The 17,268-nt window shown below is 31.4% G+C and overlaps 1 protein-coding gene across 1 annotated transcript in view; it reads left to right on the top strand.

The window, feature by feature from the left end:
• LOC129219945 (ubiquitin carboxyl-terminal hydrolase 1-like) overlaps positions 1–17,268 on the top strand; it is a 57,909-nt gene that overhangs the window by 13,279 nt on the left and 27,362 nt on the right. The window contains exons 4-6 of the mRNA XM_054854261.1: positions 6,772–6,872; positions 14,226–14,662; positions 16,705–16,876. Coding sequence (XP_054710236.1) covers positions 6,772–6,872; positions 14,226–14,662; positions 16,705–16,876 — 710 coding nt within the window. The remainder of the gene's footprint in view (positions 1–6,771; positions 6,873–14,225; positions 14,663–16,704; positions 16,877–17,268) is intronic.

The raw sequence follows: 17,268 nt of genomic DNA, 5'->3' as shown, positions 1-17,268 counted from the left end.
TGTTTTACAAAATCAAGATTTTGGAGAGCATCTGTTTAAGAGTAAATTGCAAAATACATAGTTAATTCCAAAGTTATATGTTAGTCCAAGAAATGTACGAACCAGTCTTAGAAAATGAGAAAACCGCAGTGCCAAATTTCCCTCCTTCAATAGATGTCAGAAAAACGCTTGATGTCATCTGATGCACTTTAGAGCAAAAAAGAGGTATTGTTGTTTTGTGAACTAGCAAATGATGTTGAGTCATTACTTTCAAGTTCTGTTAATCAAATAAAAATGTGCCAGTATTTTAAGACACCTGTGCAAATAAAAAAGTACTTCATGCTTAGTTTAAATGTTAATTGTATTTTAAACACTTAAAATAAATATAATAATAAACACTGTCAGCACTGCTTGATGGGGTAACAGATAAACGAATACCCCGCTTATAGGAATAGAACCTTCCAGAACCAAATATTTCCCCATAGACGTAGCGTAAAAGATCCCCGATTAATTCAATAATATTAGTCAGCTTTTGCGAATATTTTTGCTAAGAAGTTTTTTAAATAAAATAAAAACAAATTAAGTATGAACAGTTATTATCATTACAATAAAAATAATATTTTCTGCCAACAGAGGGTGAGATAAACATTATTCACACTCCATAAAAACATTTCCACTATTCTAATTTCTTTTGTCATTGCCATTGCAAAAAAAAAAAAAAAGCAATAAATAGCACATACGATAATTAAATAACAAAGAAATATAAACATTGCAGACAGTAACAAATTGATGATTATTAAATGTAAAACATGAAAAACAAAGAGTAAAAAGAAAAGTTGGGAAAGTGTTTTTAAAAGCTCTTCAGCAAGCAAAATCAATCCACTATTATTGACCATTTCAAAAAGTAATGTAATGAAAAGAGGCACCAAATATACAAAAATTTTATAACTCAGATTGTAAGTTACTTTTTTGTAATTTTCTCATGTATTTATTTTGTTGCTTACTCATCTTATTTCCAAAAACTTTACCATTAACATTATTTTCTATTGATTTATTTGGGGGCACGGCACTGCCCCCGCCAAGTCGAGCGCGAAGCAAACACTGCCGTACCATCCTTTACTGGAACCATTTCGCCGCATTTTCAGGCCCCTATTTGAGAACCTTCTGATGAGACTAGAACGCAGAAATTTTCGTCATCCAGTAAGCTATAATCACATACTTAAAATCCGAAATTTCAAATCTGTAGGTCATTTAGTTCCGAAGTTAAGCGAAAGCAAAGTTTCGCATTTATGACTCACTCACTCACTCATGATCATCAAAATAGAACTAGTACTTCCCATAAACTCAGAGAGATGAAATTTGGTACAGAGTTAGGGTTTGATGGCCACATAAAGGGAAAACTATAAAAACTACGCTAATTGAAGATCTGAAGTGACCCTGATTAGAAAACACAAGAGCCCAACCAATCTATTAGAGATCAACATACAACCTTAACAAAAAATATTCAACTTGGCGGGCCACTTCATTTGATGTCAAAAATCGAAAGCTGAAGTATCTGATGAAGCACCCTCAGGTGTATTAGAGATATGGTAATGCCCGCTTCTACTATTGGTACATAAAAAAATCAACTGTCATTGCAAAAGTCCAACGTAGTAGGACACCATCTTCTAACTTAATCTAGCCTAACTTTAGTCTACTCGAACATTACACAAATTAAATGTTTCTACAAAAAGAAGTGAAATCCCACCAAAAACATTCTGTAAAAAACTAGCCAAGTCTCGATGGAGCTGCTTGTTTATCTCTAAAAAGTAGTGAAATCTAGACAAAGTCATGACAAGTCTAAGGTTCCTTACTGCGATTTCTTTATTATTATAGTTAATGTTGTGTGACTTGGCCGTTAAAGGGTACACAAGGGTACAAAACCAGGTGCTCCGTGACACCATTGCACCAATCTTTCGCCAGAACCACTACCCATTGACGATGGAAAATTGCCACTTGGAAAACGTGTAAACAAAATTGACCTGTACCCATTAAGGTATAAAGAATGTCTAACGGCCAAGTCACACAACATTAACTATAATAATAAAGAAATCGCAGTAAGGAACCTTAGACTTGTCATGACTTTGTCTAGATTTCACTACTTTTTAGAGATAAACAAGCAGCTCCATCGAGACTTGGCTAGTTTTTTACAGAATGTTTTTGGTGGGATTATTCTTACGTTTTCAGACTAATGCTGTCTATTGGGGAAGCTAAAGAAAATTTTTCCGCTTAATAAAATACCCTGCTTAATCGAATAATATTTCTTAGAACCGACGGTATTCATTTAAACGGGACCCAGAGCATATATATATATATATTATAAAAAGAGAAGACGAATTTTTGTGTGTTTATATGTTCAAGGTAATCTCTGGAACTATTGCAATTTTTTGAAAAATTCTTTCACTGTATGAATGGTGCCTTCTTACTCAGTAACATAGGCTATAATTCGAAAAAAATCCAATAAATAGTTCTTTTTTATTCCAATTTACCCAAATTCCACGTAAATTGCCTTTTATAGGCTATTAAAGGGGTGAAAAATTACTTACACATATTAATATTTTATAGCAACGTACCGAGTAGCACTTTCGCCGAGTACCAAGTACTCGGCCTTTTACTACTCAGCCGAGTACCGAGTTACCGAGTACTCGGCCTTTCACTACTCGGCCGAGTTACCAAGTACCAATTATGTTTTATGAAGAACCCCCGACACACTTGTGATGAATTTTGAAATTATTGGAATAGTAGTATAGACCTCCTTGTCCATATAACAGTTTTTAAAACTAAATTCCTGCTGAAATTCAATTTACGCATTATATAAACAATTTTGTTTGTGTCAAAAGTTTTACAAAAAAATTATTTTTAAAATTAAAAATAAATAAATAAAAGGTATGATTAATCAAGTTGGAATTAAAACAAATTTATACCAATCAGTTATAGTTTTAGTCCGCAAAACATAAATAATTTTAATACAACAAATGTGCAGGATTACTGCAGACATGTGTTACTGCCCCCCCCCCCTCCCGTTACAAGGAACATCTTTTTCAGTGCATAACATGTGAGCTAAAGAATATTAAGACATTCGACAAAAAAATCTGACTTTTGTCGGATGCCTTTAAATCCACGAGCTCCCATGTTGTGCATTGAAAAAGGAATTCCTTGCAATGCCAAAACACATGTCTGCAGTGTTCCTGCACTGTGCTTTTATCGTTGTTTTATTTCCTTTTATTTTTTAAGCAAAGTTATTTTCATAATTTTTTATAATTAATTTTTGTTTGTAACAAAAATCCATTTTTAACATAAAAATTCCATATTTTCTATACTTTTTTTTGCATAATTTTACATAAATAATTTTTATCAACTTTGAGGACATTAAAATAAAGATTTATTCCATTGAAGCATTACAAACTTCATTATTCTTAAAATTTAAAATTTGACTTATAAATTTTAATTGTAAATGTTTGCAGAATATAATGCTTGCTCTTTTTTCTATAAATTTTAGTACAATATTCAATTTTTTGCAACTACTCGGTATTGGCCGAGTATCTGATCAGAATTTGACCGAGTACTCGGAAAATTGGCCGAGTACCGAGTAGTTACCGAGTACTCGGTACGTCTCTAATATTTTATATCGTTGAAAAGGGTAGAATTTTCCGAGTTTCCGTTTTCAATGCTTTAACTTCCTTACGACAAGAGCAATTTGCCTTTTAATCATGAACTTTTTTAGGCTTAGCTGAAATTTTGGCAATACTTTCTTCATTAAATCTATCAATAAAAAGTGAAGGAATTGTCCCACAGTTTTCTTTTTGACACCGTTGGAAAAAGCAACATTTTTTACTCCAGAAATATCTTGACCTTTGGTCGAAAAAGCAACCTTCTATCTCCAAAGGAAAAATGTTACAAACTGTTAAAAATAAAGTTCGAATAAATCTAATCTCCATCAAAATTACTGATGTTTTGTTTCGCTTTGCCATGGTTACGCCTTTTAGCTTCGCTTCATTTTAATTCCTTAAAGGTCCACAAACTTGGCGCCACGGAATTTAAGCAATGGGGAAATGTTTTCGCGAATTCTGTATATTTTACGATCTACGTTATGATAATTCCCCCAGACAATGTAGAAATTGCGGGAAGAGTTTGAAAACTAGGAGTCTTAGCAATTTTCCCAATTGTCGCCAAATTTTTGGACGCCAAAGACCAAGGGCTAATGTACTTCGGCCATGGCCTTGCTGATAGAGGCAAATAGCAAACAATGTTGTTGTTTCCTTCAGTCAAAAGAAGTACTTTTAGTCACTGAAATTTCTTTCAACAGAACGGTTCAAACACTTGATAGTTTATTGAATTTTTTTAACTTTTCAATTTACAAAGTTTGAACAGAACAACGTCTGTCGGGTCCTCTAGTATATATATATATATATATATATATATATATATATATATATATATATATATATATATATATACAGTCGGACCTCCATATATCGAAGTAGCAAATTGCCGGAAAAAAATTCGATGTATAGAAACAATCTGTTTTTATCATAAAAATCTCCTAAAACATTAAAATTAAAGCTCATTTTCGTGTATGAAATCCAATTTCTAATTTATACGAGCATCAGATTAAAAGTTAAGAATTGAAAAATTAACAGAAATTATACTTTTGCGTCGTCACACATCTTCATTTTTCGTCAATTCAACTTGATCCGCAACATTAGGCTATTTTCGTTTTGACAATGTGATCGAGAGAAAAAGAAAAAAACCACAATCTACTTAACCTGAATGATTTTTACTGAAGTTAAAAGACTAAAAATGATAATCAACAGACAAAAGGGATAACTTGAAACTGATTTTACAGTGTTACTGGTAATAAGATTTGAAATGAACTTGACGGAATTTTAGAACTCCAGAACGGAACAACGACATATCTACACACCTCTCAGCCCCAGATTCCATATAAGTTTCATATCAACCTTTAGTAAACATAATATTCTCCTCTAACCTTCATTTTTCATGAGACAAACAGTTTAAAGTGGAAAAAAAAAATCTACGAATGTCTCGAGAAAAATTTCGATATATAGAGATTTTTTCGATATATAGAAACAATTTTTCTATCTAATGAACATGGAAACGTGCTGGAATTTCGATATATAGAAAATTTCGATATGTGGAAGTTCGATATATGGAGGTCCGACTGTATATATATATTTGGGCTGGGAAATGCATCACCAAACATCAGTGCAGATCTCTCATCTTCATCGATTCTTCTGTAAACCAATACATCAATACCGCACTGAAAAATTAATCAAAGCACCAGTGTTGGGGACATGGATCTATGATCCCTTTCCTTCCCCTAGGCACTATGTGATTATTTGGATGCCACAAATTTTGCTGGATTATAAAACCACAATCTGCCTTAATGGGGGAAAAGCCCTCTTCTCCCAAGAGCACCCCCCCCCCAAAAAAAAGAAAAAAAACCCCTCTAAAAACAGCCCTGCTAAAGATTTAAATGGTTCAGCCTGCACTTTGATGATCCCCCCCCCCCCCCGCCATGCCGCGCATTTAGGCACCCCTGTATTAGCCATAAGCTATCTTCGTTCTCAAGCGTTATGTGTCTTCCTTCAGCAAGAGGTGAGGTTTTAGCTTTGATGGAAGCCTTATAAACAACCAAAGGTCTTTCTTTACCTCTTCGAAACATGCAGGAATGCAATTTTTTTAAGCTCATAGCAAAAAATATATTGTTTTCCTAATTTTAATCACAAATCTCTTTTTTAAAAAATTTCCCTGAAAGTGAGATTTAAAAAAAAAATTTTTTTTTATGGTTCACAAATTAAAAGATAATAATACAAAAAAATGTTGAAAGAGCAAATTAACAAAAAATTGAAGACGTATCTTTAGTTACTAGAAGAATGCAGAAAGACATGAGCTTATAAAACCAAAGTTTTGCATTCCATCCGCAGGCTCAACTATTTTTGCATTAAAAAATTGGTTCCTTGTAACTGCAAAATACATGTCTGCAATATTTATTGGTAATTTGTGCTTTAACTCCTGAATTTTTGCTTGCTAGTGCGAGAGTATCTGTGTGTAAATAAATATCTTTTATGTGTCTTACATTTATGTTTGTGAAATTTAAACAAGCCATTTTCAAGTACAGCTAATATTTATAAAAAATAATTAGAATTTTTCTACTGTTACTAACTATCATTTAAATGAATAAAAATAGTTTTACTACTTCTTTATTTTTTAATAATTTATGAGTTAAGTATGAAATTATGCATTCATCTTATTTATATTAAAAGTGATAATATTATAATATGTTTTTAATTTTAACTACTTGAAATACATCATGATGCATTGCAACTTCAGGATGTAACATTAGTGATACATCACAATGTAGAAATTTCTACATTGGCCAGATGTTGACACATGCTACGATATGTAGAGAATGTTTTTGTTTCACAATATTTCTCTTAGTAACTAGGACAAAATGAAGTTAAATATTTTTCTTAACTTTCTTATTAAAACATTTACCTTTTTAAATATTTATACATAGTATGGGGGGAAAATATGTTATTTGGGTTGTAAGCTTTTTCATTTTACATGCATTTCTGAAATTGATATCCTATTTTGTATTTGAAAGTCCTTGTAAAATTTTGGAAAATAAATTTTGCTTAGAGGTATATTATCATTGAAAAGATTTATTATCTTTGCTCTTACTTAAGTAATATCGAATTAGATATAACGGTAGCTTGTTATTTTTTCCAGCTCTACGTAGCCATGAAAAGAAGAGAAAGTATGCTGAAAAACAAGAGACGTGAAATTCGTGTGATTCCTAAACCTCTTAAGGCTTTCATTTTAAGTTTGAGGTAAGTATTATTATCCTACATCCTCACTTACCTTTATGGAGTTATACTCCCGAGAAAAATGAAAAATCTTGGAGGAGTGGAAAACACCTCCCACCCATGATTGGTACAAGGGATCAAAACCGGGTTTGTCCCTTGGCCTCCCCTATGACAGACGTACCCGGAACTGCTCTCTCAGGACTTGCTAGTGGTCACATTAAGTGCCTCACTTTCTATGAGGGCAGGAAAACTTTTTGCTACCTGCACCAAGTGCCTAAGTCATCAGGCTTCTCCAGTTCACACTTTGGATTGTTTATTGGACTCTCTAAAGAGGATCAACGTGATCGTAGAGCTTGTCTGATGATAAGATATTCAATTTCATATGTGTATACAGTGAAACCTGCATAAGTTGACCACTTGCGGTGCACTACTTTAGTGGTCAACTTAAACAGGTGGTCAACTTACACAGAAGCTGATTTACATGAGAAGGGCTAATTCCGTGCCTGAAAAAGCGGTCAACTTAGACAGGTGGTCAACTTACAAATGTGGTCAACTTCACAGGTTTTACTGTACACAAAAATAAAGTACGTAAAGCACAAGGTAAGGTTAATTTATTAGAAAAAAAATCATGCAGGGGTGCCATTTAGAATGGGGGGCTATGGGGGTTGTTTTGAAGGGTACTTCTTGTGGGGGAAGTTCTTTGCAATATTTAGAAGGGGTGTGCCCTTGATCCTAGGGGGGTGGACACCCCTGCATCATGTGTTAAATTTATTTAGAAAAGAAAAATTGGGTATCCCAGAATTTTGACATTTTTTAGCATAGGCAAGTGGTGCACCAAACAACTTTGGGGGGGGGGGGGATCTCAAGGGAGGAGTGTTTTTGGGCAGCAACTCTCTGTAACTGATTTTTTTTTTTTTTTGTAAAATGATGCTATAGTTTTAGATGTTAGCAAAACTTTACTGTTTATATATATATATATATATATATATATATATATATATTAGATTAAGCAAACAGAATTACAAATATTAAACAAATTATAAATAACAAATGATGATAAAAAGGAAAAATGCAAACAGCTATTAAGTAGGAATAGAAAAAGAGTGAATCCAGAGCTCATCAGCCGTGGAGGATTCATTAATTATGATCAAAAGACCAAAATTTTAACTATAAACTAGAAGAGAATGTTTAAGCTCCAGTACATGTAATATAGAGTAACGATGGGCAAACGCACCACTTGCTAAGCTAAAAACAATAAACTAGAGCTCAAACCTAAAACTAAAAGCAGGGGGTTTCGCCTCGACTAATTGGGAAAACAAGTTCCGATAATTAGCCTTCCACGGGACAGTACCTGCCAATAACAAAATTGTCTTACCTTGAAATCCGCGTAAACAAATCCTGTCCATTGTTCAGCCTGATAAAAAAGCCAATCCATTTGTCAACAAAACATTAAAAACATATCCGGAAATTGGTCCATAGACATACCGAGTCACCTGTTTCGCACGTGTAAAATTCATCCACCACGGTGATTCATAAAAAAATGGTTTGTCACGGTTGTATCATACATTTACACAGTTAAACAGTTTCAAAAGAAGCGAAATGTTCATCGAAGGCTATACTTAAGCAGATGTTTTCAACTAGATTTTTAGGGAAGTTATTATTAAAAAGTAAGTTTTTGAGTACTGAAATTTCTTGCTTAAATGCAGAAATGGTATTGCAAATTCTTTTAATTCTGATAGCTTGCGAAACAATAATGCCAATAAAAACCTTTTTACTTAGGCAGGAGGAAAAATCTTGTAAACTGTTAACTGTGAAATTGAATTCACGTCTTTTATCATAGATTGTAGTGGAACAATTTGAGTCAATTTGTATGTTGATATCCAAGAAATTAAAGCTATTATGATTAGAATTGGTCTTTTCGAGCATTAATGAACTATGATAAATAGTTTTGCTGAGTTCAGAAAAATTAGGAAAATTTATACACAAAAGGTCATCAATGTATCTGCAACAAAGAGGTGTAGAGGAAGGATTGTCAATTAAATATTTTCGTTCATAATATAAAAGAAAAAGGTTGGCTAATGTAGAGCTAAAATTAGCTCCCATTGCTATGCCATTAATTTGAAGAAAACATGTTATTTGTAATTCTGTTTGCTTAATCTTATATTTACTTGGCTTTTTAGTTTTGCTGCGTTGCGCATCTATGGGCTCTTGGTGTGATCTTTTCAATATTTTTCACTTTTATTATATATATATATATATATATATATATATATATATATATATATATATATATATATATATATATATATATATATATATATATATATATATATATAGGTTTGAGCTCTAGTTTATTGTTTTTAGCTTAGCAAGTGGTGCGTTTGCCCATTGTTACTCTATATTACATGTACTGGAGCTTAAACATTCTCTTTTAGTTTATAGTTAAAATTTTGGTCTTTTGACCATAATTAATGAATCCTCCACGGCTGATGAGCTCTGGATTCACTCTTTTTCTATTCCTACTTAATAGCTGTTTGCATTTTTCCTTTTTATCATCATTTGTTATTTATAATTTGTTTAATATTTGTAATTCTGTTTGCTTAATTTTATATTTACTTGGCTTTTTAGTTTTGCTGCGTTGCGCATCTATGGGCTCTTGGTGTGGTCTTTTCAATATTTTTCACTTTTATTATTATTTTATTTATATATATATATATATATATATATATATATATATATATATATATATATATATATATATATATATAATACCTCTAAAAGTATTATGGAATGTGGCCTCAAAAATCAGGACAGATGGAAACCATAAACTCCCCCCTTCCAATTCAAAGTTTCATTCTTATGAATCAGCATAAGAAAAGTCCATTTATTTGCACTTTTTAGTGTTTATTTCTGTGAAAAAAATCAATTCTCTGTTTGAAAAATAGTGACTTCCATTTTCATATAATTTTCTTGCTAGAATCCATAAGCATTTGAAGTCATTACTTATTCTGCATCTTTCCTGTGTACAAAAAAAAATGTTTTCATTCGCCTTTTAAATCATGCCAGTAAAATTTTTATTCATCCGGTCCAGCCAAGTTCCACTTTTCTCAGTACTAAATATTGTTGACAGCCATTTGTCACCACGTCATTTTAACCATTCATTAATTTAGCCACCATTCATTAAATTAGCTGTTCATTTTGTTGCTGCGCATTACAAACAAAGCTAGGATCTATATCACTAAGTATGATACTCTTTTTTGTTATGCCAAAGTTTGTTAATTTTTTTAAATTTTAGTCAGTATATGGTCAGTATTTGATAAATTTTATCAGTAAAATCAGTATTTTTGACAATTTAAACAGTTATCCCCTCATACTGTCCTGGATTGAAGTTAACAGTTCAAAAATACCCGAAAATCTAATCAAAATGTCTGCTCTAGTAGCTGCCAGTCTTACACTGGATAGAGTGAAAGAAAATTATGCGTGCACAATATTTTTTAAAATCTTATCAACTACTGAATTTGGAAAAAAAAAAAAAAAAATTGCTGTGTTAAAAAAATTTATTTCATAAAAGAGTATATTTCAGCTGTTTTAGTGTTGTCAAGATGCACCACAAATGCTGCTTATCCAATTATCTGAACTAAAGCCGATCAGGACAGGTTCAGATTATTTATTTTTGGAAGATAGACGAATAAATTGTGGGCTGACAACACATTCTGAAACTGAAAAATTATGAAAAAAGAACATTTTAAAATATTTTTTTTTCTTTCAATGATTTCAAAGGTTTTTTGTAATAATGTTTTTTGTAAATGCATATTTGATGAGTTTTTACACGGAGGGGGGGGGGGGGGAGCTTTCACATAGTTTCAGAAATTTTCATTGTCTTCAGAAATTTTTACCTGAGACCACTGTCACCCTTGATTAAAGCAAACATTAAAAAATTAGGGAATAACATAAAATACAAGGAGACTAATTTGTAATTGGATTCTAATCATTTCCCTCTTCTTCTGATTGCAAGCTAAAAAATTTTGATGTTTTTAACTAATCATGTTTAATGGTTTTTTGATGTGTTAAGAGTGTAATACTGGTTTAAACTGACAAAAACCTGTTAAAAACCTTCAGGAGTGAATGAGAGCTTACTGAAGAAACATATGAGGTATGAACTAGTAAGTTTTCCTACATTAGGATAAAATTTAATTTTCGTGTTTGTTATTAGCAAGCCTCTTTATTAATAAAAATTAAGGTAACATAATAGAATTCAAATATCCAAGATTTACATGCCTGTGCACAAAAATTTTGCAGTTTTTTTTCTTAATATTTAGCAACTCCTAGTTAGCATGCATTTTTAGTATAGTTAATATGTATAACTACATTCGTTTTGACATGAATTACGAATGTAAAGAACAACTATATATATTACATGAATATTTGCATTATTTTCAACATATTGTGAAGTTAATCAATGTTTAATATTGATATTAGTTAACAAAAATCAGGCAATTCACATATCTTACAGCAAATGTGTCCATGTACGGCAGGTGCGTATGCCTCTGTATTATCTAGCTATGATACCAACATACTGTGTTCCTAAAATTTGGTCTGAACTCAGTATTCAGTTTATAAACCAAGTATTCAACTAAATTTCTTATGTTTTAGTGAGTTGGGGGCAGGGGACTTTCTCAGATTTTTATTAGTTACTTTCTTTTCAGTTATGGAGTTTCATTTGCTCAAAATCTTATGACCTTAATCTTACATTTAAGTACTAAAATGACAATGATAACTGTTTTTGCATTTTACTTCAAAATTGTTCTCTTTTCTAGTTGCATAAAGATAATGTGAGGTTGAATATAGTTCTTTATTTAAATTTAATTATAAATACATTTTTCTTACTAATTTAAATATTGTAATGTGTAGAAAATTGGTACTTGACATTTTTGATGGGACAGTCCTAAACCATGGTTTAAACTCCAAAAACTGTCAAAAACTTGCCAACCATGGGTTTAAACTAGTTCACGTTAAAGTGTATTTTGTGCAAGACTAAACAGTATATAATAGAATTTATGGAATAGCTTGCATTTTGTATTTATGGGTCATTCTTCAAAAAGTGTAACTTTTCTGTCACACACCTTTTACAGTAAAAACATTAAAGAACAATTCATTTAACAATGGTTTTTAATTTCATCAAAAATATATCTATTTAAACCTATCAACAGTTTTTTAATGATAATTTTTATTTTAGTATATTTTTGGTTCACAACATGTGAATTCTCACCTCCCTGGCAACATCACACACCTTGTGTGACTGTTTATGTTCCATAATAACTTGTTTAATTAAAAGTATATACCTATTTATATAGTATTCCTTTCACAAGTATCTCAAATATTAATTATTTAAGTATATTTAATTTTTTTAATATTGTGTTTTAGTTCGTTTTAGTATAACAAGGAATCATGTCACACAATAAAGTCTCACCTCAATTACCTAAACACAAAATGCCATACCTCATTAACATGCAAGGACAGATACAAAGGAGGGCGATGGGGGCAATCGCCCCCCTCCTTGAGCCGGGATGCAGGAACTCTCCCTCGCCATATTTTCGATACTTAAGTCCCAAAAACATAATTTTAGACGATCTTCAATAATGTTACGGAAAAACATTTGCTCTCCCTCTCTTATTCTTTTCAGAATATTGTAGATTTGAAAATGCATCTGTAGCACATCTCTTAACACTTCAGTGATAGGGATCGGAACTTTTTACAGGAAGTTTTTCAAAATTCCAAAAGCTCAATTTTAGACAAACTTAGATGAGTCTTGGGGCTATCCTCTGAAAAGTTTTTTAATTTGAGGTCAAAAAAAAAGCAATTTTACGACACCTTTATTGATGTTAAGGTAAGGAATGAGTTCGGTGCACTCCTCCAAAAATTTTCATAAAGGGAAGTTCCAAAAAGAAAAAAAATAGTATTTTGAGACGATTTTCCTTGTTGTTAGGGGGCAGAGGTTTGGGAATTAATAAAAGGGCAAGTATCTGAAATCAATCGCCCTCTCCTTGATTACATTCTGGATCCGTCCTTGTTAACATGTGGCAGTAATGACATCAAATTTTATTTTCCGTGATACAAGGGAGCCTCCTTGTTTATTTACCAGCCATAAAGAAGTTGTGAGATTTTTTCAAAAAACAAGAAGATAGATTTTGCATTAAAAACTTAGTGTGGTTACTCCGATTTCTCACCTCCGTGAACTTGAATTTCAGGGTCGTAAATTAAAGTAAAAAAAAGAAGTGAGCATGTTTTCATATGCTTAACATGTGCAGATTGTAGCTACGAAGAAAAAAAAAATTTCCCTGAAAAAGGTATCTATTAGGCCTATATTAATGGAAAATTCCTCACCTGCGTGACAGACCTTACATCAATAATAGGCATTCTACCAAAATTATAAATTGCCTCAAATTTACTAAATACTATTTTTAACATATCTTTGAAACTACTAATTAAGCTGTACTTTAATTATGGGAGCATAATATTATGTTCCCATTAATCATTAAAATAGCTGATTATTTACACAATTAACAAAATTACTACTTTGATTTTAAATTGGTCTATATTTTTAAATATTAAGTTTTTTTTTTATTTCCGTGAACAAGGCATTTTTTAAATTTTTTTTATTTATGAGTAAAATAATTGGAACTTAACTGCGCCGTTGTTTATGGTTACTTCTAGTAGGTAAAACTTTCATGTAAGAATGAAAAAAAAAAAGAAAACAAAAGGTTTCGAAAATGAAAAATATTTGCGTTCAAAAGTTACGTTTTCTGGAGAATGACCCATATGTGCTAATTTTTTAAAAAAGGTGCTTAAAGCGTGCTTAGTATTGATTTCAATCTCAAACCCTGTCTTTCAACAGGCACAATTCTAAGTTCAGTTTAAGCAAAAATCCATTGAATATATATATATTCTTCTAATTTAAACATATTACTTTAGATTAGAGATAGTACTTTAAATTAGTGTTAAATATGAGATTAACCACGATTAACAAGATTGTTTGGTAAAGGAAGAAATAACAATGGATATCCATAAGATCATTTCTTTTGCATTGAAAAAGGAGTTATCTCAGGCTGCAACACATGTCTGCAGTAATCTACAATCTGTGCCATTTAATGTTGTTATTTCTTCTTTTTATTTTTTATGAACAAAGATATTTATTTTACTTAAAAATGTTTGTGTTCCAACAGAAGGAATAAAATCTGGTAAATCTTGCTTTTATTAAGAAATATGAATTTCATTGTGTTTTGGACAAGAAATTAAAATTCCATTGTGCTTTGGACAAGAAATTAAAATTCCATCATATTACTATTTGTCTTTGACATACATTATAATAATTTTCAGAGAAATATGTCTGCTGTTTGAAGAAGGTGAACAACATGATGCTCACGAATTCTTACTAACTGTAATATCTAGTTTTGCATCTAGTTGCAAAACAATTAAAAAAATAAGGGACAACTCTAGCAAAGAAAAAGTTTTAGACTGTCATGTCACGACTCTGTGCCAAGAAATTGAAAACAATTTAATGGAAGAACTAGCTACCATAGAGCAAGTTGTGAAGCAAAAAAATATTCTTACTAAAAGGAAAGCAGTTGGAAGGTCGCCTAAGTCTCCAAGGTTAGTTTGTGAGCCAAGTGTAGGGAATGTCGAAGACTTGACTCTTGGATTTAAAGGCAAACTTCGTATCACTGCAAAATGTTTGGAATGTGAGTCTCGACGAGAAAAAGAAGATATTTTTTATGACTTGGGATTTCCATTTGCTCATGACTCTGATACGGAAGGTAATGCAATTCTTCCAATGTTTATTCTTTTAAATCTTAATTTAAAATTTCTTTTTTACTGTTTATTTAAATACAGGCAACTCTCGATAACTCGAAGTCTCAAAGGACTGGCCAAAACCTTCGAGTAATCAGTAGTTCGAGTTATTGGAAGTTCCTATCCCAGCCTTCTCAACAATAATTTTTATTTCATTCTCCAGGAATAGTGCATAACGGATAGACTATAACACAAGTTTAGATAAAATTAATCATTAGCTCTACATAAAAACATCTTTACAGAGAATAAATTGTACTAAAGATACTTCAGAAAAAAAAGTTATTTTTGACTGCTTACTTTTTTTTTTTTTTTTTTTTTTTTTGTCGCAATTTAAAACGTCATTAAGTTTATTTGTCGTAGTCAGAATTTTTTTCTCTTGATTAAAAAAAACGTTCTTTTGTCCAAAAAGCAATAATTTGAGTCATCCAGAAAATAAGGGCGACTTTTTTATATTTTTGCCAAACTTTTAGGTCTCTCTCAAAACTTCGCCAGCAATAAAATTTTAGGTTTACAGCCATGGCAAAAAATAGCCTAGTCGGCTACTTCTCACGTAATCTCCCAATACTGTGCATCAAGGAGCACTATTGTAAATAAATTATACCCCTCATACAAGCTGATAAGCAAAGCAATGTGTTACAGGGAGGAAAACGTTTTTTCTCTTCTTTCTTATTTTGATTGTATTTTTATGCATAAAATGGAAATGAAACTCTCGTAAAAACTTCGAGATATAAAGACAACTTTGTTTAGGAAACACTAAGTAATTTTGGGACCAAATGAAAACTTGGAGATTAAAGGATATTCGAGTTACAGGGCTTAGAGTTATCGAGAGTCGACTTTATCAAACTTTGGAAGGGTATACTTGTAATTGTTTTTTTCCTCTGAGCTTTTATAAAAATGTTATTCACTGAGCAGGAATTTCACATTTAGATGCATAAATGTTCATGAGGTTCCTGCTCAATTTAAAATTGACTTAAGTAAAAATCATTCTAAAATTTGGGAAGAATCAATTTTTTTAGCATCTTTTTATTATTTTTATTATTGTTATCATGTACTTGAATTAATATTGTTGCTGTCATATATTTTAATTCATTTTGAGTGTCACACTCCAACAGAGCCGTAACCAGGTTTTTGTTTCGGAAAGGGTTTTACAAAACAGTTCTCTTGAAATCTATATGGCCAATGAAATTGGATATCCTTTGTATACTCTACTCATTTTTGTCACTACAGGTTATTGAGATGAGGGGGTGCTGCTTTAAGGTCATTATAGCATGAGCAGTATAAAAGATGACTTGTCTATTAAATGAAGGAAAAACTGATGTGTATTCGGACATAACTTCACCCATGTGATGTCTTTTCATCAACTGGTTTGATGTCTTTTTAACAACTCAACAGAATAGATGGATGTACTCATATACTCGCATTTTAAGTAACACTTCTTGAATTCATATTTTTTTAACTTCTATAATATGTTGGATATAGAGTTTGGCACTTTCAGATGTGAAGAATTTTGATGTTATTGTTATCTTCAGGAATTCAAAATTTGAAGGAAAACGCTATACTGTTTTGTAAGAAATGATATTCGCAGTTAGAATAAAAATAAATACAGTAGATATAGCTGTGGGTTTGTATAATTCTTCAATGTAAGTAATTTCATTTTTCAAACAAAGTTGAAAAAGGAAAAAAAGCAATGATAATTGAATGTTTATTATTTTTTTTATTTAACTTTGTTTCGGTTAAGTTGATTGATTGTGTAGTTTTTAGATATAGATGAGATTCTACCTGAGAATTGGAATTTGCAAATTCTCAACTTTTTGTGCAATCATCAATATTAACATAATGAATTTGCTGGTGTGAAGTATGAATAGTTTATTTAAATTTAATAAAACTTGATTTAGTTAAATATTAAGCAAATAAACATATGATGCTTCTTAATATGTTTTCTCATTATAATGCTTGTGTATAAAAGGGTTTAGTACATCTCTAATATATGTGTATTTTTTAAATTTAGATACTGTTGATCTTAGAAATTGCCTGGCACAGCATTGTCATAGTGTCATGAGGGATGAAAATAAAGTTAATTGTGATGAATGTTGTCGTAAAAATGAAACCAAGATGAGCTCAGAAGTAATTTCAACACCTCCTGTGCTTTTATTACATCTGACTGATTCCAGTTGCTCTAGGTATAACTTTACATTCCTAATGCAGTTCAAGTTTAATTATTGATCTAAATAAGTTTAGAGATTCTTATGAACAATACATTAAATTCCTCTGTCTCTCCTTTTAAATTTTATTTGCTTGTCCGTTTTTGAAAAATCAAGTTAATATTTAATCCAAGCTGCTCTTAAGTTCAGGTTTTCGTTTAAGTGTCTGTACACGACTTAAGTGTTTTTGTTTTTTCCATCTAATAAAAATTCCCTTTTTTTACTTTAACCCATTGGTTTCTTTTGATGAGTTTTCATATCAGGTAAGGTGATTCGCCAGTGGTTGACCGCCTGCCAGTAGTTGACCACTCAAGCACTAATTTGTACAAAACAAGAATAAATAAGTAGATATTTTTAATCTGATTGCTGGA

This window comes from Uloborus diversus, chromosome 4 (assembly GCF_026930045.1).
Source record: "Uloborus diversus isolate 005 chromosome 4, Udiv.v.3.1, whole genome shotgun sequence".
Classification (NCBI taxonomy): domain Eukaryota; kingdom Metazoa; phylum Arthropoda; class Arachnida; order Araneae; family Uloboridae; genus Uloborus; species Uloborus diversus.
This window is presented reverse-complemented; position numbering and strand designations above follow the sequence as displayed.